We start from the raw sequence: 23,735 nt of genomic DNA, 5'->3' as shown, positions 1-23,735 counted from the left end.
ACTTGCTCGCGCTCTATGTGCGGTACCGCGGTCCTGTGATGCAACAGGATCGCTTCCTTCACGCTGGGTGAAGTTTAACCCACGTGTGTATACTTATGAGTACCGCCATATAGTCCGTCATTACTTGGCAGCAGGTTCCATCTCTGCACGGTGGACCCCGGGCTGCGAACGCACCATACTATATCTGTCTTATCATTTGGTGCGTTCCGCTAGCCCTAACAACATATTACCACCACATAGTGACTGATTACTACAATACTGATCAGTAAAAAACAAAACAAAAAAAAAAGCACAATACTATCACCATAAGTGCCAGTATTCACAGGAGATCTGTACTTAGTATGCAGTGTCTGTGTAGAGGTAATACAGAGATCACTGGTGACATTGTACACAGGACCTCTGTATATAGTATACAGTGTATAGTGTCAGTGTATAGGTAACACTGACTCACCAGTGACGTCTCTAGGTGAAGTCGTTCATCTTTCATCCAGCACAGACCACCATCATTTCTTCCAGCCAGGACTCGTTTCTGCAGGAAATAACACAGTTATCTCGAGCTCCGCTTGTAGAACACATTACTTAATTTTTCACAACTTCTACATTACACCACATGAAGAGAAAAAGGCGATATAGTGTCACTCTGCACAGTAACAGGACCGCCCCCCCATTTAAAACAGTATACTCAAAAAATAAAATAAATACATCACTGCAGTAATAATATCCCTTAATTAGCCCCTATGGTAATACTATTCCCCACCCCATGTATCTCATTCCTCGCTCCAGCCATATGTTCTCCCATCCTGCACTCATGAGTATCCATCCTGCCCCATATGATCTCCCCATCCTGCCCCATCTGTCTCCATCGTATCCATCCTGCCCCATGATCCAATCCTGCCCCATGTCTTTCATTCTACCCAGTGTCTCCAATCATGCCCCGTGTCTACATTCTGCCCATGCCTCCAGTCCTGCCGCCAGTGTGTCCAGCAATCTGCCCCAGTGTGTCCAGCAATCTGCCCCACTGTCTCCAGCAATCTGCCCCACTGTCTCCAGCATTGCCCCCCAGTGTGCCCTCCAGCATTGCCCGCCAGTGTGTCATCCAGCATTGCCCGCCAGTGTGTCCTCCAGCAATCTGCCCCACTGTCTCCAGCATTGCCCCCCAGTGTGTCCTCCATCAATCTGCCCCACTGTCTCCAGCATTGCCCCACTGTCTCCAGCATTGCCCCACTGTCTCCAGCAATCTGCCCCACTGTCTCCAGCAATCTGCCCCCAGTGTGTCCTCCAGCATTGCCCTGAGTGTGTCCTCCAACCTGCCCCAGTGTGTCCTCCAGCATTGCCCCCCAGTGTGTCCTCCAGCATTGCCCCCCAGTGTGTCCTCCTGCATTGCCCCCCAGTGTGTCCTCCAACCTGCCCCAGTGTCTCCAGCATTGCCCCCCAGTGTGTCCTCCCTCCAGCATTGCCCCCCAGTGTGTCCACAGTCCACCGTTTAACTGATCAAAAAAAAAAAAAACAGTCTCCTCACCTGTCCACGCTCCCGGCGGCGAGCTCCCTTCTGCAGCGCACACTCGCCGGCGACTGACAATGACGTCAGACGCCAGCGACGTGTGCGCGCGGCCGACTTCAGCCGCCAGCCTCCAATTGGCTGGCGGCTGTTGTTGTTAACTATTGATGTGCGGGCGCGCGCACGCACATCTATAGGAAACCGCCGCAGCGCCGGAAGGGGCCCGATGAGCAGATGAGAAGGGGCCCGATGCGGGTCCGGGGGCACATAAACGCCGCCCGGCGGGCATTCACAGATGATTTTCAGAGGGTTAATCTGTGCGGTAGCCCAGGGCCCCCCCAGACCACTGGGCCCTGGGCTACCGCCCATATTGACCCTCTGATAATCCGCCCCTGTCAATAGCGTTTAACTGCCGCAGCGCCGGTAGGGGCTCAGTGAGCAGATGAGATGGGGCCCGATGCGGGCCCGCTCTGCCCACTGGGCCCATACGCCAGTCAGGGCAGTAATTCCCCCCACACCACTGGGCCCTGGGCTACCGCCTAGATTGACCCTATTATAATCCGCCCCTGGGGTTACCTTTCGGTTTTCTGCATTGTGACATTTTCTGTGTTAGTTTAAGAAAGGCTACATCCGTATTGTATTAAAATCATATTTCAATATACTGTATGTGATCTATGACAGCTAGTGTGTTCAGGGTTAAACTTGATGACCTATGTGTCATTTTGCTGTACATGTGGGCTGATTCGTTGTAGTAGGTGTGGATTTATTTTCTCCTTCTCAATTTTATCTTGTCAGATATGTTAAATAGTTAGAGAGCAGCTTTCAAACCACAGATGGCTGGAATTACATCTCCGATCAGAATCAGGTACATTTTGTATCTTTGCCTTAGGTACTGCAGAAATTATCCTGACAGTAGTATCCTGCAATTTAAACTGTTCTACAGGTCATTCTGAGTTATAATTGAGTGATATTAGATCCTGTTGATTTAAATGTTTTAACTTGTACTAAAATTGATTTTCTTGCTTCAAATTTTCAAATTCTCTTTTTGAACTGAGAAAGCATATTGCAGTAATTTAATATAATCAATATATTGGGACTTTTCTTAGATTTCTCTTCTGTTCCTTCTTCTCAATTGTTATAGCTTAGCGATGCATTCTGAAATGGAAATAAAACCATGCAATGAAAGCAAAAAAAAATTACACGAAAAGGTTGCCATCGTGACAGGATCCACATATGGGTATGTCTGTGATCAGATAAAAGTTCTGATATTATTATAAAAAGAATGAAGCACAAAAATATTTGTTCCATTTTTTTTTAACTAGTGATTTTGTGTAAACTTTTTTTTGTTTTAGAATTGGCTTTGCGATAGCCCGACGCCTAGCTCAGGATGGTGCTCATGTCTTAATATGCAGTCGTAAGAAAGAAAACGTTGAAAAAGCTGCTGAACAACTAAAGGATGAGGGACTAAGCATCTATGCTATGCAGTGTCATGTTGGCAATAAAGAAGACAGAGAAAGATTAGTGGCAAAAGTAAGAGAACTGGGATGTGGAATATATTGACAATATTATGCATCTGATAAGGAGCAATTAATAAGGGGTGGGGAATTAAATTTCCTGAGATGCCACATGAGTGACCGTGACTGTTCTGGAGGCCAAACCAATAGGCTGAAATTAATTCTACTCAATATTAATATCTATATATTATAATTCTATAATTGATAAATATATTAATATTAATTGTATCATGTAATAATGAGCAGAATTAAGTATGCTGACACCCCTATATATCGTTTGAACCCAGAGTACAGCCCCTTCTATATATCGTTTATACCCATGTGCAGCATGTTACCCCCTTAGCCAGCACCATGTGCAGCATGTCACCCCCATCTGCAGCACCATGTGCAGCATGTCACCCCATCTGCAGCACCATGTGCAGCATGTCACCCCATCTGCAACACCATGCCCACCCAAACATCCCATACCCATGAAAAAAAAGAACACCACATACTCATCTAGGTCCCATTCCCTGGCACTCTGCTTCTCTCCCTACATCCGATGCACTGACTCTCCACAGTACACAGCTGATGCGATAAAATTACATCATCGTGTCAGCTGTTTCACATGCTGATTGGTGGAGGATCATCAATGCAGTCAGTGCCTATGCAGACAACAGGGACATCGAGCGGGCGGGCACGGTACGGACCATGGGCCTCTGGTTTCCAGCCCCACGGCTGTGTAAGTCCACGGGCCAGACTGAGGCAGCCAGAGAGCCGCAGTTTGCCCATGTCTGTTTTGATGGGTCTTTATCTCCGAAGCTTAGTCAAGAATTTTTTTTTACTGTAAAATACAGTTTTTACTATGCATTTATATATCCTTATAGTTTCATTATTCTGTTTTACTATCTTCTATAGTTAAACAAAATAAAGCACATATACAGTACAGCAAACTTTCTCTTTTTGCATATGTATACATATACTGTGTATATATATATACAGTACAGCCAAAAGTTTGGAAACACCTTCTCCTTTAAAGATTTTTCTGTATTTTCATGACTATGAAAATTTTACATTCACACTGAAGGCATCAAAACTATCAATTAACACATGTGAAATTATATACTTAACAAAAAAGTGTGAAACAACTGAAATTATGTCTTATGTATTGCACACTCTTGGTATTCTCTTGATGAGCTTCAAGAAGTAGTCACCGGGAATGGTCTTCCAACAATTTTGAAGGAGTTCCCAGAGATGCTTAACACTTATTGGCACTTTTGCCTTCACTCTGCGGTCCAGCTCTCCCCAAACCATCTCGTTTGGGTTCAGGTCTGGTGACTGTGGAGGCCAGGTCATCTGGCGTAGCACCCCATCACTCTCCTTCTTGGTCAAATAGCCCTTACACAGCCTGGAGGTGTGTTTGGGTCTTTGTCCTGTTGAAAAATAAATGATGGTCCAACTAAACGCAAACCAGATGCAATAGCATGCCGCTGCAAGATGCTGTGGTAGCCATGCTGGTTCAGTATGCCTTCAATTTTGTATAAATCTCCAACATTGTCACCAGCAAAGCACCCCTACACCATGAGACCTCCTCCTTCATGCTTCACAGTGGTAACCAGGCATGTAGAATCTATCCATTCACCTTTTTTGCGTTGCACAAAGACACGGTGGTTGGAACCAAAGATCTAAAATTTGGACTCATCAGACCAAAGCACAGATTTCCACTGGTCTAAAGTCCATTCCTTGTGTTCTTTAGCCCAAACAAGTCTCTTCTGCTTGTTGCCTGTCCTTAGCAGTGGTTTCCTATCAGCTATTTTACCATGAAGGCCTGCTGCACAATATCTCCTCTAAACAGTTGTTGTAGAGATGTGTCTGCTGCTAGAACTCTGTGTGGCATTGACCTGGTCTCTAATCTGAGCTGCTGTTAACCTGCGATTTCTGAGGCTGGTGACTAAGATAAACTTCTCCTCAGAAGCAGAGGCAACTCTTGGTCCTCCTTTCCTGTGGCGGTCCTCATGTGAGCCAGTTTCTTTGTAGCGCTTGATGGTTTTTGCCAGTGCACTTGGGTTTCCCAATTTTTCCGCCTGACTGAACTTCATTTCTTAAAGTAATGATGGCCACTCATTTTTCTTTACTTAGCTGCTTTTTTTCTTGCCATAATACAAATTTTAACTGTCTAATCAGTAGGACTATCAGCTGTGCATCCACCAGACTTCTGCACAACACAACCGATGGTCCCAACCCCATTTATAAGGCAAGAAACCTCACAGGGCACACCTGTGAAGTGAAAACCATTCCCGGTGACTACCTCTTGAAGCTCATCAAGAGAATGCCAAGAGTGTGCAAAGCAGTCATCAAAACAAAAGGTGCCTACTTTGAAGAACCTAGAATATAATTCCACATGTGTTAATTCATATTTTGGTGCCTTCAGTGTAAATATACAATTTTCATAGTCATGAAAATACAGAATAATCTTTAAATGAGAAGGTGTGTCCAAACTTTTCGTCTGTACTGTGTGTATATATATATATATATATATAGTATATATTAATATATATATATATACTGTATATACCTGAGTATAAGCCGACCCCCCTAGTTTTGCCACAAAAAAACTGGGAAAACTTATTGACTCGAGTATAAGCCTAGGGTAGGAAATGCAGCAGCTACCGGTGAATTTCAAAAATAAAAATAGATACCAATAAAAGTAAAATTTATTGAGACATCAATTGTGCCATATATAATGCTCCATACTGTTCATTATTGCCCCATAGGTGCTCCATTTAAAGCTGTGCCCCATATAGAATGCTCTGTACCGTTCATTATTGCCCCATAAGATGCTCCATATAAAGCTGTGCCCCATATAATGCTCTGTACTGTTCATTATTGCCCCATAAGATGCTCTATATAAAGCTGTGCCCCATATATAATGCTCTGTCTGCACCGATCATTATTGCCCCATAGATGTGCCATATAAAGCTGTGCCCCATATATAATGCTCTGCACTGTTCATTATTGCCCCATAGATGTGCCATACAAATCTGTGCCCCATATATAATGCTCTGCACTGTTCATTATTGCCCCATAGATGTGCCATATAAAGCTGTGCCCCACATATAATGCTCTGCACCGTTCATTATTGCCCCATAGATGTGTCATATAAAGCTGTGCCCCATATATAATGCTCTGCACCGTTCATTATTGCCCCATAGATGTGCCATATAAAGCTGTGCCCCATATATAATGCTCTGCACCGTTCATTATTGCCCCATAGATGTGCCATATAAAGATGTGCCCCATATATAATGCTGTTACTGCTGCAATAAAAAAAAAATGACATACTCACCTCTCTTGCTGCCCGCTGCTCCTCAGCGTCCAGTCTCGGCGTCTCTCCGCATTGACTGTTCAGGCAGAGGGCGGCGCGCACACTAGTACGTCATCGCGTCAGGAGACCCGGATGCAGGTAAGTATGCGACAGACCTCTCTCCCCCTCACCCGCTGACCCTGCCGCTGACCGTGACTCGAGTATAAGCCGAGAGGGGCACTTTCAGCCCAAAAATTTGGGCTGAAAATCTCGGCTTATACTCGAGTATATACGGTATGTTGAAAAGCATGGCTTAATGTACTTTTCTATATAGTTAAGTGTTATTCTCATCTATGATATTCATGACATATTCACCACATTCTGGGAAATCTTCTCTGGGACATCTTTCTTCAAAGTAGAATCCCTGATATAAATCCCACCCCATCTGCTGCCTTGAGGCTGCCTAGATTGTAATGCATGTGACTTGTTTTTTGTAATATGAGATGGCCCATAAACATACTATGAATATTTAACATAAATATAAATACCCTTTACATATATATTCTCTCTCTCTCTCGTACATTATACATATATTATTTTCTGTGTGTATGTATATATATATATATATATATATATACACTAAATATAATTAATGTACAACGTATAATGTACTGTATATACAGGTGCTTCAGGGCAAAATTAGAATATCATCAAAAAGTTCATTTATTTCAGTTCTTCGGTGCAAAAAGTGAAACTCATATATTATATAGAGTCGTTACAAGCAGAGTGATCTATTTCAACTGTTTATTTCTGTTCATGTTGATGATTATGGCTTACAGCCAATGAAAACCCAAAAGTCATTATCTCAGTAAATTAAAATACTTTATAACACCAGCTTGAACAATTATTTTAAAATCCAAAATGATGGCCTACTGAAATGTATATGCACTAAATAATAGGTTGGGGCTCCTTTTTTACTTTTTGTATTGAAGAACTGAAATTAACTTTTTGATGATCTTCTAATTTTGGAGAAGCACTTGTATATGTGCATATGTCTGTATATATAAACAGTATATATATATATATATATATATATACATATATATATATATATATATTAAAATTATATTTAAATTTAGCTTTGACACATTTATGTTTTCAGTTTGGATAGCTGAATTGATAAATAACGAGCATTGTTGCTAAATTGTGGTAATCCCTGACAATGCGTTAGCATATAAAATATTACTATTATTTATTGTTTTGTAATGAAGATGTTTAAGCTCCAAAATGTTTCAATTTGTTGCTACCTTTGTTAGGCTCTTGAAGTATATGGTAAAATTGACATTCTTGTCTGTAACGCTGCTGTAAATCCATTTGTTGGACCAATATTTGACACCACGGAAGAAATGTGGACAAAGGTAAATATAAAAATAATATATGTCTCACAAGAGGAAACTTATAACGTAATTATCATTTGTACATTCAAGTTATGGAAATTACATTTGGAAACTCCCTACACCATGTACTGATTTCTATGGATTAAGTCTAATTTTGTGTGACTTTGTTCTACTTACTTAAGTCTAGACACCTAGTATAGTATATCATGCTTTTTACAGAATAAAAAATAAGCAAATTTTGCTTAATACAGTGGGGAAAATAAGTATTTCATACACTGCCGATTTTACAAGTTTTCCAACCTACAAACAATGGAGGGGTCTGGAATTTTCATCGTAGGTACACTTCAACTGTGAGAGACAGAATCTAAGAAAAAAAATCCAGACAATCACATTGTATGATTTTTACACAATTAATTTTTATTTAATTGCATGAAATAAGTATTTGATGCAATAGGAAAACAGAGGAGGGATTTTAGCCTACTCCTCCATACAGATTTTCTCCAGATCTTTCAGGTTTTGGGGCTCATGCTGGACAACATTGAGCCTCAGCTCCCTCCAAAGATTTTCTATTGGGTTCAGGTCTGGAGACTGGCTAGGCTACTCTAGGATCTTGACATTCTTCTTGCAAACACACTCCTTAGTTGTCCTGGCTGTGTGTTTCAGGCCATTGTTATGCTGAAAGACTTAGCCACTATCCACGACCCATCTTTAATGCTCTTACTGAGGGAAGGAGGCTGTTGTCCAAAATTATCCTGTCCCCTTTGCAGGAAAGCATCCTCATACTAAGATGTTTCCACCACCATACTTCACAGTTGGGACAGTGTTCTTGGTGTTTTACTCATTCCATTCTTCTTGTAGAGCCACTCCTTAGTTGCCCTGGCTGTGTGTTTCAGGTCATTGTTATGCTGGAAGACCTAGCTCTTAAGGCCCCTTCACATTAAGCGACGCTGCAGCGATACTGACAACGATCCGGATCGCTGCAGCGTCGCTGTTTGGTCGCTGGAGAGCTGTCACACAGACAGCTCTCCAGCGACCAACGATGCTGGTAACCAGGGTAAACATCGGGTAACTAAGCGCAGGGCCGCGCTTAGTAACCCGATGTTTACCCTGGTTACCATCCTAAAAGTAAAAAAAAACAAACACTACATACTTACCTACAGCCGTCTGTCCTCCAGCGCTGTGCTCTGCACTCCTCCTGTACTGTCTGTGAGCACAGCGGCCGGAAAGCAGAGCGGTGACGTCACCGCTCTGCTTTCCGGCTGACCGACGCTCACAGCCAGTACAGGAGGAGAGCAGAGCACAGCGCTGGAGGACAGACGGCTGTAGGTAAGTATGTAGTGTTTGTTTTTTTTTACTTTTAGGATGGTAACCAGGGTAAACATCGGGTTACTAAGCGCGGCCCTGCGCTTAGTTACCCGATGTTTACCCTGGTTACCAGTGAAGACATCGCTGGATCGGTGTCACACACGCCGATCCAGCGATGTCAGCAGGAGTCCAGCGACGAAATAAATTTCTGGACTTTATTCAGCGACCAACGATCTCCCAGCAGGGGCCTGATCGTTGGTCGCTGTCACACTGGACGATTTTATTAACGATATCGTTGCTATGTCACAAAAAGCAACGATATCGTTAACAATATCGTTATGTGTGAAGGTACCTTAACTGTGGGAAGGAGGCTGTTGTCCAAAATTGTTCTATCCCCTTGGCAGAAAAGCATCCCCATACTAAAATGTTTCCACCACCATAATTCACAGTTGGGACAGTGTTCTTGGTGTTTTACACATTATTGTCCCTCCAAACATAGTGATGGCAGTTGATTTCAAAAAGTTCTATTTTGGTCTCATCTGACCACATGACCTTTTCCCATGCCTCCTCTGTATCATCCAGATGGTCACTGATGAGCTTCAAATGTGCCTGGACATGATCTGGCATGAGCATGGGGACCTTGCTTGCCTTGTAGGATTTTAAAATAAAGTGGCATAGTGTGTTACTAACAGTAATGTTTGAGACGTTTGAGACTGTGGTCCCAGCTCTATTCAGTTCATTGACCAGGTCCTTCTCTGATGTTCTGGGATTATTCCAGACCTTTCTCAGAATCATCCTTACCCCACGTGGTGAGATCTTGCATGGAACCCCAGACCGAGGAAGATTAACAGTCATCTTGTTTCTTCCATTTTCAAATAAGTGTGTTAAAAGTTACTGCCTTCTCATCAAGCTGCTTGCCTATTGTCCTGTACTCCATCCCAACCTTGTGCAGGGCTACAATTTTGTCCCTGATGTTTTTGACAGATCTTTGGTCTTAGCCATGGTGGATAGGTTGGAGTGTGATTGAGTATGTATACAGGTGTCTTTTTCATAGGTAATGAGTTCAAATAGAAGCAATTAATACAGGCAATGAGTTCAGAGTAGGAGGGCTTCTAAAGTAAAAAGTAACAGGTCTGTGAGAACCAGAATTCTTGCTTGTTGGTTGGTGATCAAATACTTATTTCATGCAATGAAATGCATATTATTTATTTAAAAATCATACAATGTGATGTTCTGGTTTTTACTTTTAAATTCAGTCTCTCACAGTTGAAGTGTACCTACGATAAAAAATACAGACCTCTCCATTCTTTGTTGGTGGTAAAAGTTGCAAAATCTGGAGTGTATCAAATACTTATTTCCCCCACTGTACTGTATATGTAAAGTAAAATATGTTTTACACTTTAATTGTAGTTTTATATTCACTGGTATTCTTAAATAAGAAAAGTAAAGAAACATCACAAATGAATGTATACATATTTTTGCATACTTATTTTTTTATTTTAGGCCACATAAGTCAATTTCCTAGTCACAATATGAAGCTAATACAATATCTATAACGAGACCCTCAACTTACCATGTGATATGCCATTTATAATACTAGTGTGCACTTAAGTGGCAAGAAATACCTCCACATCCTCTCCCCCAGTTAAAACTAGTTACTTTACATTTTAGATGCAATTCATGATGTTATATGGATGGCTGTACGTGGTATGTGTATGTAATGCATTCATTTTAGTGCCACTTTCCCGGGACCTGTAATGTTTTTATTTTTCAGTTGATGGAGCTGTGTGATGGTATTTTCACCATAACCAGGTTCCTCGCATCATGTTCTCACATGCTTTATGCATTTAATAGCCCTCTGTGTCTGTACTATTACATAGGCTGATAATCGGTTCATGAGGCATTACACGAACACCTTATTTCTTACACTCTGGCTGGTCTGAACAATGAAAGCAATTGTTACCATCCACCTCTCGTGTCTTCCCTTTTTCCTCATAGATTGTAGCTTGCAAGCAGGGCCCGCATTCCTCTTGGTTACTGTTTTGATCTATGTGTTTATTGTTATGCTGTAATGTCTATTGTCCCCTCTAAAATGTAAAGCACTGCGGAATATGTTGGTGCTACAGTAATACATTTTTTTTATTATTATGGCTTTTTGTGGATTTGCAGCAACCAAAAAAAGTGAATTTTGCTATTCTTAATTTTTTACGATTACAGTTAGAAATGAGCGAACCTGAACTCTAAAGTTCGGGGTTCGTACTAAACACTTACGTGCTGTGCTTCATACATGGACGTCTCCTGAAAGTCCAGTGTACTGTTTAGATTCAGATACAGAATAAAGTTCATTGATTGACTGCACTGCACTTACGAAGCCATCACAGACATGCCAAGTATTGACATTGCTGTGATTTGCCGATGCACTATGTGACCTGGCCTGTATAAATGAAGAATCACCATTCTATTCTAAGCTTAGTGCAGAGTGTCCTCACAGACTGGTGCACTTTGACCTAACAGCCTGGTGCAGAGTGCCAGAACAGCCTGGTGCATATTACCTTTTTAGCAAATAGACGTGTGCACAGCCTGTTTTGAAGGTGCCAAGGTAGGTTCCAAAACCTTAATGACACGCAAAAAAGACCTGGCATTCAACTTATATGCAAGTGGTTTATTTCTCAAGTAACAAAACGTTTCGGTCACACAATACGACCTTCATCAGTTCCTGTAAATATAACATAACCAAACTTAAAAAGAAAAGAAAAAAAAAGTACCGTATATACTCGAGTATAAGCCGAGATTTTCAGCCCAAATTTTTGGGCTGAAAGTGCCCCTCTCGGCTTATACTCGAGTCACGGTCGGCGGTGGGGTCGGCGGGTGAGGGGGAGAGAGGACTGAGGCATACTCACCTAGTCCCGGCGATCCTGGCGCTGTCCCTGCAGTCCCACGGTCTTTGGGTGCCGCAGCTCTTCCCCTGTTCAGCGGTCACGGGCGACCGCTCATTACAGAAATGAATATGGACTCCACTCCCATAGGGGTGGAGCCGCATATTTATTTCTCTAATGAGCGATAACGGTGATCGCTGATAGAGGAAGAGGCTGCGGCATCCGGAGACCAGCTGTCCGGGAGAAGGAGCGGGACGCCGGGAGCAGGTAAGTATCGCATATTCACCTATCCCCGTTCCACACGCCGGGCACCGCTCCATCTTCCCGGCGTCTCTCCGCACTGACTGTTCAGGTCAGAGGGCGCGATGATGCATATGTGTGTGCGCAGCGCCCTCTGCCTGAACAGTCAGAGCGGAGAGACGTCGGGACGAGACGCCGGGAGCTGCAAGCAAGAGAGGTGAGCATGGCATTTTTTTTTTTTTATTGCAGCATTATATATACCAGTAGCACAGCTTTATAAGGAGCATCTATTGGGCACATATGAACGGTGCAGAGCACTATATGGCAGAGCTTTATAAGGAGCATCTATGGGGCACAAATGAACGGTGTAGAGCACTATATGGCAGAGCTTTATAAGGAGCATCTATGGGGCACAAATGAATGGTGCAGAGCACTATATGGCAGAGCTTTATAAGGAGCATCTATGGGGCACAAATGAACGGTGCAGAGCACTATATGGCAGAGCTTTATAAGGAGCATCTATGGGGCACAAATGAACGGTGCAGAGCACTATATGGCAGAGCTTTATAAGTAGCATCTATGGGGCAATAATGAACGATGCAGAGCACTATATGGCACAGTTTCATATGGCACATCTATGGGGCAATGATGAACGGTGCAGAGCACTATATGGCACAGCTTTACATGGCACATGTATGGGGCAATGATGAACGGTGCAGAGCACTATATGGCACAGCTTTATATGGAGCATCTATGGGGCAATAATAAATGGTGCAGAGCATATATGTGGCACAGCTTTATATGGAGCTTCTATGGGGCAATAATGAACGATGCAGAGTATATATGGGGCACAGCTTTATATGGAGCTTTTATGGGGCCATAATGAACAACATGGAGCATTATATGTGGCACAGCTTTATACAGAGCATCTATGGGGCAATAATGACCGGTATGCAGCATTATATGTGGCACAGCTTTATATGGAGCATCTATGGGGCAATAATGAACGGTGCAGAGCATTATATATGGCACAGCTTTATATGGAGCATCTATGGGGCAATAATGAATGGTATGGAGCATCTATTTTTATTTTTGAAATTCACCGGTAGCTGCTGCATTTCCTACCCTAGGCTTATACTTGAGTCAATAAGTTTTCCCAGTTTTTTTGTGGCAAAAGTAGGGGGTCGGCTTATACTCGAGTATATACGGTATATACATGACTCCATTATTGGCAAAAAGAGAGACAATGTGGCACAATTTTTTGAAAAACATATTAAATACGGAAATCAGAAGAAAAACGATTCTGGCACAATATTGGTAGAAAACAGAATGAGGAAGTGTTAGAGGGGTCACAGACTGTTTTGCAGATAGTAATAAAGGAAATGTGCCAGACTGGGCAAGCGGTGAGATATTTCTGTGGATATAGGAAATGTGTCCTATAAGTAAGGGGCCAAATGGCAAGGTGCTGTATATATAAGTTTACATACCCTTTGTCAAGAAGAACGGGTATATCTTTAGATAGCTGGTATGGTACATATTCCCTTGACATTCTGTTGCAGAGTTCCCTAACAGGCCGGTGCAGAGTGCCCTCTCAGTCTGGTGTAGAGGACCCCAACAGCATGGTGCATGGAGCATTAGCACTCTAACAGCCTGGTGCACATTGCCCTAACTGCCTGCACACAATGCACTCACAGCCTGTTGTAGAGTACCCTAACAGCGTGGTCCCGAGTACCCTAAGAGGGTAATATTCTGCTTGGCCCTTTCTCTTCTCTACTGTGCATTTTTTGGGGTGTAAAAAATGTGTAGAGCATTAAATAGAGGATGTTGACGTGGTAATGTTGGTGGTGGTGTTATAGCTGCGGCAGGGCGATGACATGGTCATTCTGTGCCTGATAAGCGCCCAAATAAAAGATCTTCCTTTGGTGCACTCAGATGACGTTCTGTGCAACTTTGCAGGCCTGAGTACTGCTGGATGAATGGTGGCTTGTATGGCTGAGAGTGCCTCCAGTTCTTTAGCACTTTCTTCCACTCAGTCCACTACTGAAAGTGCAGCGTTAGTACCTGCGGACTATAGGGATCTATCTTCCACTTCACCCTCTTGCAAATCAGCCAAGCAGTCAGAGGGCCAAGCAATGCGGCAGTCACTTCTACTTCTTGATGACTCTGCTGGCTGTGTTTCTGTGGGCTATCTGGCCATGCTCTGCAAATGGAAGAGATTGAGTGCACTGATTGCCCACCACTTGTTCTGTTTGAAGATATGTAGGTGAGAGGGCTAGTGCACACGGTTAGCAGACGACCACAGCGCATCTCTGATAGTGATGATAAAACACAGGTTCCAAATGCTGTTAAGAAGGGCAGAGGTGAGTCATGGGTGGAAGATAATATGGGGGATGATGAGGTTCTAGACGACACATGGAGTGAAGGCCATTCGTGTGATGTGTGTATTTCGAAGGAAGAGGAGGTGATCACGCTGCCCTAGCTGCAAAGCAAAACTGGGAGCAAGGTGCAAAAGTACAGCGGCCGGCCCCTACCCAGTAGCTCAGCTGCTGCTGCCCACAGTGCAGAGAATCTGAGTACACCTAAGCCAGCTCAAAGAAGCTCCCTGGCATAGCATTTCTTCAGGCAATTTGCTGACAACTAGTCATGAGCAAGCACTAAAATGCTCAGGTGCCTGTTATGTTTGCTAATGACAGGTGTTATGAAGGCAATCCAGAAACACAGTGTGCTTAGCGATCAGAGCGCACACAGTGATCTGACAAATACCCAAAAATACAAGAACGAGCTCTGAGACGTGGAAACTCTGTAGACTGCACACCTGATCCTATCCTAAACACAACTAAAAGCGGCTGTGGATTGCGCCTAACAACTACCTAGGCAACTCGGCACAGCCTAAGAAACTAGCTAGCCTGAAGATAGAAAAATAGGCCTGACTTGCCCCAGAGAAATTCCCCAAAGGAAAAGGCAGCCCCCCACATATAATGACTGTGAGTAAGATGAAAAGACAAAACGTAGGGATGAAATAGATTCAGCAAAGTGGGGCCCGATATTCTAGGACAGAGCGAGGACAGTAAAGCGAACTTTGCAGTCTACAAAAAACCCTAAAGCAAAACCACGCAAAGGGGGCAAAAAAAACCCACCGTGCCGAACTAACGGCACGGCGGTACACCCTTTGCGTCTCAGAGCTTCCAGCAAAACAAAAGACAAGCTGGACAGAAAAAAAGCAACAAAAAAGCAAAAAGCACTTAGCTTATACAGAGCAGCAGGTCACAGGAACAATCAGGAGAAGCTCAGATCCAACACTGAAACATAGACAAGGAGCAAGGATAGCAGCATCAGGCGGAGTTAAGTAATGAAGCAGTTAACGAGCTCACCAGAACACCTGAGGGAGGAAGCTCAGAGGCTGCAGTACCACTTGTGACCACAGGAGTGAATTCAGCCACAGAATTCACAACAGGTGCCTGTTACTTGAGCAAATCATAATGCTCGGGTGCTCGACTCAAGTAATGAGTATAATGGAAGTCAATAGGAAACTAGTTAATTTTTCCAGCGGCCCACCCACCAGACATCCGGAAAGCATCTCTGAATCCCACATCTCTGCTGGGAACAATGTTGTAAGAGTATCACTCCACTTCTACAGACTGACAATAAAGAATTCAAAACCGAAGATAAAATGGATTTTACTTGAAAAAATGTTAAGAACCATTATTTCCAGGATAATGAGGGGCATGGTCCGAAATAGCTGACACTGGCCTAGCAGGCTGCATTTCAGGGTGTCGACAGCCCACTTTATGGCAAAGCATTATTTCTCAACCATTGCGTAGTTCTTTTCACAAGATGAGAGTTTATGGCTCAGAAACAGGATGGGATACTCTTCTCCATTGAATTCCTGTGACAGCACGGCTCCCATACCAACTTCCAAAGCATCGGCCTGGTCGACAAATTCTTTACTAAATTCGGGTGCGACCAGAACCGGATGCTTGCACAGAGCATGCTTCAGCTCTTGAAATTCCATCTCTGTGTCAGGAGTCCATTTTACCACCGTCGACTTGGTGCCCACATGGGGATCTGTTAGGGTGCGGCAATTATGGTGAAGTTTAGGGTAAAATGCCAGTAATACCCCACAATCTCAAGAAACATCCTCACTTGTATCTTGGAGAGCAGTTGCGTCCACTCCTGAATTGCCTCTATCTTATTTAACTGGGGTTTGATCTCACCTCTCCCGATGAAATAGCTTAAATACTTGGCCTCTTTCTACCCAGTAGCACATTTCTTGGGATTTATTGTGAATACCGCTATCCTTAATGCATGGAGGATCGCCCACAAACTTGGTGGGGTAGTGCAGCACTGATTAGGGTCACCAGGTGCAACAGATCAAACATCTGGGAGCATGGGGGTTTGTTGCAAGCATATGCCCAGCGGTGGACTCGCTGAGCCCTAACAGACATTGTCACTCCCAGATGTGCCAGAATTTCAGTTTTTAATTTGACATACTGTCTGGAATTAGAGGGCTAAGCAGTAATACACCTTTTGGGGTTCACCAGTCAAATAGGGGGCCAGCACCTCTGCCCACAGCTCGGGCGGTAGCATCTCACGCTCGAACATAGTCAGAAAGGCTTTCACATTAACCTTTGGGGTCACAAACAGACAGTAACATATAAGACTGTCCCAGCAAATACCCAGGATGGTGCACATTACAGAGTGTCACCCTTCCGCTGGATCATCGGGATTAGAGCATCTGCAACTTTAGGGGTTCCACGGCTGACAACCCCCAGCAGTGGCACCCCTCTTTAGTGGGGTGCCCACTGAGAGGAGGTCATGATAATCTTAGGAAGCTGACAGTCCATTTATGTACGAGGCCAGGTGACCTGATTTTCCCATCCTAGATTCTGTAAACATCTTTGAGGGTTCAGTAATGCTCAACGGAGCAGCTCTGTATTTCGTCAGATGGAGCCATGATGCCATGGCTACTGAAATGTAGAGTCTCTTTTCACAGGAAGAGCCTTCATTTTATAGTTCACAATTCTCATTCAGGTAATCTTCCACAGTTTAATTTCTCTGGGTCCTTTTCATCATCCTTCATGATGTTCTGGGCATCACAAAGTACCAATTCCTGTATCAAAACCAACCACGTGTCAGTGGCCCTGTATTTGATTTGTCGAAGCTGGCACAACTCCTAAAGTCGCCATTCCTTGTTGTGGCTGTATATCCACTCTGGTCCTCCTCCAAGGCCGATCTGGTGGGATTGGACATGGTAGCATTCACTACCTTCTATGTATGCATCACCTATGGTCTGCTGGGTCTGTCTATATGCCTCCCTGGTTGTGGAGTCCTGGATGGTGTCTACGAACACCAGTCCCCTGCAGCTCATCCAGATCTGCCATACTGAGTAGTATCTCACTGCTGCCACCAAAATGTGGAGACATGGGAGGTTAATGGGTGCTATAGCCCGCTAGCCTGAGACCATCTGGACCAGTGATCATCCCACTGAATGCCTACTCTCCTTTCCTGTGGGCATAATGCTATTCAGACAATGCAGGGTGAGGGTAAAACAATGTGGCAATACTTTATTGAACCACACTGTTGAGGGCAGAGGATAGTACTGCAGTGCGCAGGCGCCGGAAAGGTCAGAGGCCCGGCGCCTGCGCACTGCAGTACTATCCTCTGCCCTCAACAGGGCAGAGCAAAGTACGCCTGCGCCGGAGCCGTGGCTGAAGATCAGAAGATGACGTCTTGTAATGAAGATAGGAGGCGCCACAGCGGACCTTAGACGCCCATCTGACTTGACCAGCAGTGGGACCGCCCCTGGGTAAGTATAATATAACGTCTTTTTCTCCTATTTCAGGTAACATCAGGGGCTTATCTACAGCATTACAGAATGCTGTAGATAAGCCCCTGATGCCGGTGGGCTTACCTCACCCGCGATTTTCGGGGTGACAGGTTCCCTTTAAACAAAACAAGTCATAACTGGTACAGGAGGAGAGAGGACCCTGCCCGCGAAGGCTCACAATCTACAAGGGATGGGTGAGAATACAGTAAGCGAGGATAGAGCTGGTCATGCAGCGGTTTGGTTGATCGGTGGTTACTGCAGGTTGTAGGCTTGTTGGAAGAGGTGGGTCTTCAGGCTCTTTTGGAAAGTTTCGATGGTAGGCGAGAGTCTGATGTGTTGTGGTAGAGGGTTCCAGAGTAGGCGTGATACACGAGAGAAATCTTGTATACGATTGTGGGAAGAGGAGATAAGAGGGGAGTAGAGAAGGAGATCTTGTGAGGATCGGAGGTTGCGTGTAGGTAAGTACCGGGAGATGAGGTCACAGATGTATGGATGAGACAGGTTGTGGATGGCTTTGTACATCATGGTTAGGGTTTTGTACTGGAGTCTCTGGGTAATGGGGAGCCAGTGAAGGGATTGACAGAGAGGAGAGGAGAGGCGAGGGAATAGCCGGGGGGACAGGTGGATTAGTCGGGCAGCAAAGTTTAGAATAGATTGGAGGGGTGTGAGAGTGTTAGAGGGGAGGCCACAGAGCAGGAGGTTGCAGTAGTCAAGGCGAGAGATGATGAGGGCATGCATTAGGGTTTTTGCAGATTTTTGGTTGAGGAATGTACGGATTCGGGAAATATTTTTGAGTTGAAATCGGCAGGAAGTGGAAAGGGCTTAGATATGTGGTTTGAAGGAGAGATCAGCATCAAGGATTACCCCGAGGCAGCGAGCTTGTGGGACTGGGGAGAGTGGGGAGCCATTTACTGTAGTGGATAGGTTCGTTGCGTGGGTCGCGTGAGATGGGGAAAGATGATGAAATCTGTTTTGTCCATGTTAACTTTCAGAAATCTAGGGGAGAAGAAGGATGAACTAGTGGACAGACATTGAGGGATTCTGGTTAGTAGGGAGGTGATATCTGGTCCAGAGATGTAGATCTGTGTGTCATCAGCATAGAGGTGATACTGAAAGCCATGAGATTCTATGAGCTGACCCAGGCCAAAGGTGTAAATGGAGAAGAGCAGGGGCCCTAGGACTGAACCTTGTGGGACTCCATCAGATAGTGGGCGAGGTGAGGAGGTGGTGCGTGAGTTGGAGACACTGAATGTCCGGTCTGTTAGGTATGATGAGATCCAGGATATGGCCAAGTCTGTGATGCCAAGGGATGAGAGGGTCTGTAATAATAGGGAATGGTCCACTGTGTCAAAGGCAGCCGACAGGTCGAGGAGGAGGAGGACAGAGTAGTGTCGCTTGCTCTTGGCGGTTAAGAGGTCATTGGTGACCTTAGTTAGGGCAGTTTCAGTGGAATGGTGTGACCAGAAGCCAGATTGCAAGCGGTCAAAGAGGGAGCAAGAAGAGAGATAGGAGGACAGTTCAAGGTAGACGTGTTGTTCCTGTAGTTTGGAGGCATAGGAGACAAGTGATATAGGGCTATAGCTAGATACAGAGGATGGGTTAAGACTCAAGAGAAGGCTTTTTGAGGATAGGTGTGATGGAGGCATGTTTAAAGCTTGAGGGGAAAACACCAGTTGTTAGTGATAGGTTGAAGAGATGGGTTAGGGTTGGGATGAAGACTGTGGTGAGGTTTGGGATGAAGTGGGATGGGAGAGGGTCAAGTGCACAGGTGGTGAGATGCGATCTTGAGAGTAGAGTGGAGAGTTGATCTTCTGTAATGGTGGAGGAGTTGGTTTTGGAGGCGGAGGGCTGGGAAGTCGGGAGGAAGGGCTCTGGGGGTTGTTGACCAAAACTGTCTCTGATGTTATCAATCTTCTGCTTGAAAATTGAGGCAAAGTCTTCAGTTGAGATAAGTGGGGAGAGAGGAAGTTCTGAGGGACGGAGGAGAGAATTGAAGGTGTTGAATAACTGTTTAGGGTGGTGAGACAGGGAGGATATGAGAGATAAGAAGTAGGTTTGTTTAGCTGTGGTGAGTGTGGTCTTGAAAGCAGTGAGGGACTGTTTGAATGTGATGAAGTGCTCGTTGGAGTGGGATCTTTTCCATCTGTGCTCAGCAGCCCTGGAAGCTCGCCTCATTTTTTTGGTCAGGCTGGTGTGCCAGGGCTGTCTGTTGATTTTGCAAGCTTTGGTATGTGTAAGTGGGGCAGCAGATTCCAAAGCTACAGCTATTGCGGTGTTACATACAGCAGCAGCGTCATCCGCATTGTTTAAGGAACTAATATCTGAGAGAGGGAGGAGGGATTCAGAGAATGAATGTAGGTCAAGATGTTTAAGATTTCTGTGAGGGTGTGAAAGTTTGTGTGGTGGGGATTGTAGACATGGAGTGGAGAGGGAAGAGAATGTGAGAAGATTGTGGTCAGAGAGAGAAAGAGGTGAGTTAGAGAGGTTTGATAGGGAGCAGAGGTGTTATGACCTGGTGGTTAGGAGCACCCGGAATGACCTGATGGTTAAACTCACAGGACAAGCTCTGGGAAGTGGGAACAGGGTCCATCTCGATAGTAGAAGGGGAAAAAATTAAACCCAAAAATGAAACCTTCTGAACTCCAAAGAGACACTTTGACCCCTTCACAAACAAGGAATTCGCACGAAGGACCTGGAACACCATTCTGACCTGCTTTACATGAGACTCCCAATCATCCTAAAAGACCAAAATGTCATCCAAATATACAATCATGAATCTATCCAGGTACTCTCGAAACATGTCATGCATAAAGGACTGAAACACAGATGGAGCATTAGAAAGCCCGAATGGCATAATCAGGTACTCAAAATGGCCCTCGGGCGTATTAAATGCTGTTTTCCATTCAACGCCTTGTTTAATTCGCACAAGATTATACGCCCCTCGAAGATCTATCTTGGTGAACCAACTAGCCCCCTTAATCCGAGCAAACAAATCAGACAGCAGCGGCAAAGGATACTGAAATTTGACTGTGATCTTATTAAGAAGGCGGTAATCAATACAAGGTCTCAAAGAGCCATCCTTCTTGGCCACAAAAAAGAAGCCTGCTCCCAATGGTGACGACGATGGGCGAATATGACCCTTCTCCAAGGATTCCTTTATATAACTCCGCATAGCGGCGTGCTCTGGCACAGATAAATTAAACAGACGGCCCTTAGGAAACTTACTACCAGGAATCAAATTAATAGCACGATCGCAATCCCTATGAGGAGGTAGGGCACCGGATTTGGGCTCTTCAAATACATCCCGGTAATCTGATAAAAACTCAGGGACTTCAGAAGGAGTGGAAGGCGAAATAGATAACAATGGAACATCACCATGTACCCCCTGACAACCCCAGCCGGACACAGACATAGATTTCCAATCTAACACTGGATTATGGACCTGTAGCCATGGCAACCCCAAAACGACCACATCATGCAGATTATGCAACACCAAAAAGCGAATATCCTCCTGATGTGCAGGAGCCATGCACATGGTCAATTGAGTCCAGTACTGAGGCTTATTCTTGGCCAAAGGCGTAGCATCAATTCCTCTCAATGGAATAGGATACTGCAAGGGCTCCAGGAAAAAACCACAGCGCCTGGCAAACTCCAAGTCCATCAAATTCAGGGCAGCGCCTGAATCCACAAATGCCATAACAGAATAGGACGACAGAGAGCAAATCAGAGTAACGGGCAAAAGAAATTTACACTGTACAGTACCAATGGTGGCAGACCTAGCGAACCGCTTAGTGCGCTTAGGACAATCGGAGATAGCATGAGTGGATTCACCACAGTAAAAACACAGCCCATTCCGACGTCTGTGTTCTTGCCGCTCAGCTCTGGTCAAAGTCCTATCACACTGCATAGGCTCAGGCCTATGCTCAGAGAATTCCGCCAGATGGTGCACAGCTTTGCGCTCACGCAAGCGCCGATCGATCTGAATGGCCAAGGACATAGACTCATTCAGACCAGCAGGCGTGGGAAATCCCACCATGACATCCTTAAGGGCTTCAGAAAGACCCTTTCTGAAAATTGCCGCCAGGGCACACTCATTCCACTGAGTAAGCACAGACCACTTTCTAAACTTCTGACAGTACACCTCCGCTTCATCCTGATCCTGACACAAAGCCAGCAAGATTTTCTCTGCCTGATCTACTGAATTTGGTTCATCATAAAGCAATCCAAGCGCCAGAAAAAACGCATCAACATCACGCAATGCAGGATCTCCTGGCGCAAGGGAAAATGCCCAGTCTTGAGGGTCACCACGCAACAAGGAAATAATGATTTTTACTTGTTGAACGGGGTCACCAGAGGAGCGGGGTTTCAAAGCTAGAAACAGTTTACAATTATTTTTGAAATTCAGAAACTTAGCTCTATCTCCAGAAAATAAATCAGGAATAGGAATTCTAGGCTCTAACATAGGATTCCGAACCACAAAATCTTGAATGTTTTGTACCCTTGCAGTGAAATGATCCACACAAGAGGACAGACCTTGAATGTCCATCACTACACCTGTGTCCTGAACCACCCAAAGGTCTAGGGGATAAGAAAGACAAAACACAGTGCAAAGAAAAAAAAAAATGGTCTCAGAGCTTCTCTTATCCCTCTATTGAGATGCATTAATACTTTGGGCCAGCTGTACTGTTATGACCTGATGGTTAGGAGCACCCGGAATGACTTGATGGTTAAACTCACAGGACAAGCTCTGGGAAGTGGGAACTTTGCTGACCGCAATCCCTAATCCTATCACACACACTAGAAATAGCCGTGGGGCGTACCTAACAGGCCTAGACGCCTCGGACACAGCCTAAGAACTAGCTAGCCCTAGAGATAGAAAATAAAGCCTACCTTGCCTCAGAGAAATTTCCCCAAAGGAAAAGGCAGCCCCTCACAAATATTAACTGTGAGTAAAGATGAAAGTCACAAACACAGAAATGAAACAGGTTTTAGCAAAGGGGAAGCCAGACTAACTAAATAGACAGAGGATAGGAAAGGTATCTTTGCGGTCAGCACAAAACTACAAAAGACTACGCAGAGTGTGCAAAAAGACCCCCGCACCGACTCATGGTGCGGAGGCGCCACCCTGCATCCCAGAGCTTCCAGCTAGCAAGACAAAATCATGAAAGCAAGCTGGACTAGAAAACCATGAACAGAAAATAACAAACGGGGACTTAGCTTCTTGCAGGAAGAGACAGGTCTCCAGAAAAATCCAAGAGCGACTGAACCAGCACAGGAACATTGACAGCTGGCCTGGAGTAACGATCTGAGTGGAGTTAAATAGAGCAGCCAACCAAAGGATAACCCACGTCACCTGTGTAAGGAACCTCAGAAGCAGGAGCTTCACTCACAGCCACCAGAGGGAGTCCATGGACAGAACTCGCCGAAGTACCATTCACGACCACAGGAGGGAGTTCAACAACAGCATTCACAACACAGAGGTGGGTGAAGATGAGGTTCAGTGTGAGACCATCTTTGTGGGTGGCTGTAGAAGGCCATTGAGTGAGCCTGAAGGAGGATGTGAGAGATAGAAGTTTAGTGGCAGCTGAGAGGGAAGTGTCAATGGGGATATTGAAGTCACCCATGATGATAGTGGGGATGTCCGCTGAAAGGAAATGAAGTAGCCAGGTGGTGAAGTGGTCAAAGAAGGTGGTGGCTGGCCCTGTGGGGGGGTAAATGACAGCCAGTTGGAGGTTGGAGGGGGAGTAGATGCACACAGAGTGCACCTCAAAGGAAGGGAGGGTAACAGAGGGTGG

The 23,735-nt window shown here is 44.8% G+C and overlaps 1 protein-coding gene across 3 annotated transcripts in view; it reads left to right on the top strand.

Annotated features, from left to right (window-relative positions):
• Positions 1 to 2,288: 2,288 nt before the first annotated feature.
• The window catches only part of LOC138670937 (dehydrogenase/reductase SDR family member 4-like), a 70,044-nt gene continuing 48,597 nt past the window's right edge, over positions 2,289 to 23,735 (top strand). For 2 of the 3 annotated variants that reach the window (XM_069758739.1, XM_069758732.1), the window contains exons 1-4: positions 2,289 to 2,363; positions 2,640 to 2,735; positions 2,851 to 3,028; positions 7,612 to 7,713. In XM_069758739.1, the coding sequence (XP_069614840.1) occupies positions 2,332 to 2,363; positions 2,640 to 2,735; positions 2,851 to 3,028; positions 7,612 to 7,713 (408 nt within the window). In that variant the 5' untranslated portion in view covers positions 2,289 to 2,331. The remainder of the gene's footprint in view (positions 2,364 to 2,639; positions 2,736 to 2,850; positions 3,029 to 7,611; positions 7,714 to 23,735) is intronic. The other variant, XM_069758748.1, reaches the window with a different exon arrangement.

The sequence above is a fragment of the Ranitomeya imitator genome, chromosome 1 (genome assembly GCF_032444005.1).
Source record: "Ranitomeya imitator isolate aRanImi1 chromosome 1, aRanImi1.pri, whole genome shotgun sequence".
Taxonomy (NCBI): domain Eukaryota; kingdom Metazoa; phylum Chordata; class Amphibia; order Anura; family Dendrobatidae; genus Ranitomeya; species Ranitomeya imitator.
The sequence above is the reverse complement of the archived record's forward strand: the minus strand, read 5'-3'. Positions and strand labels throughout refer to the sequence as shown.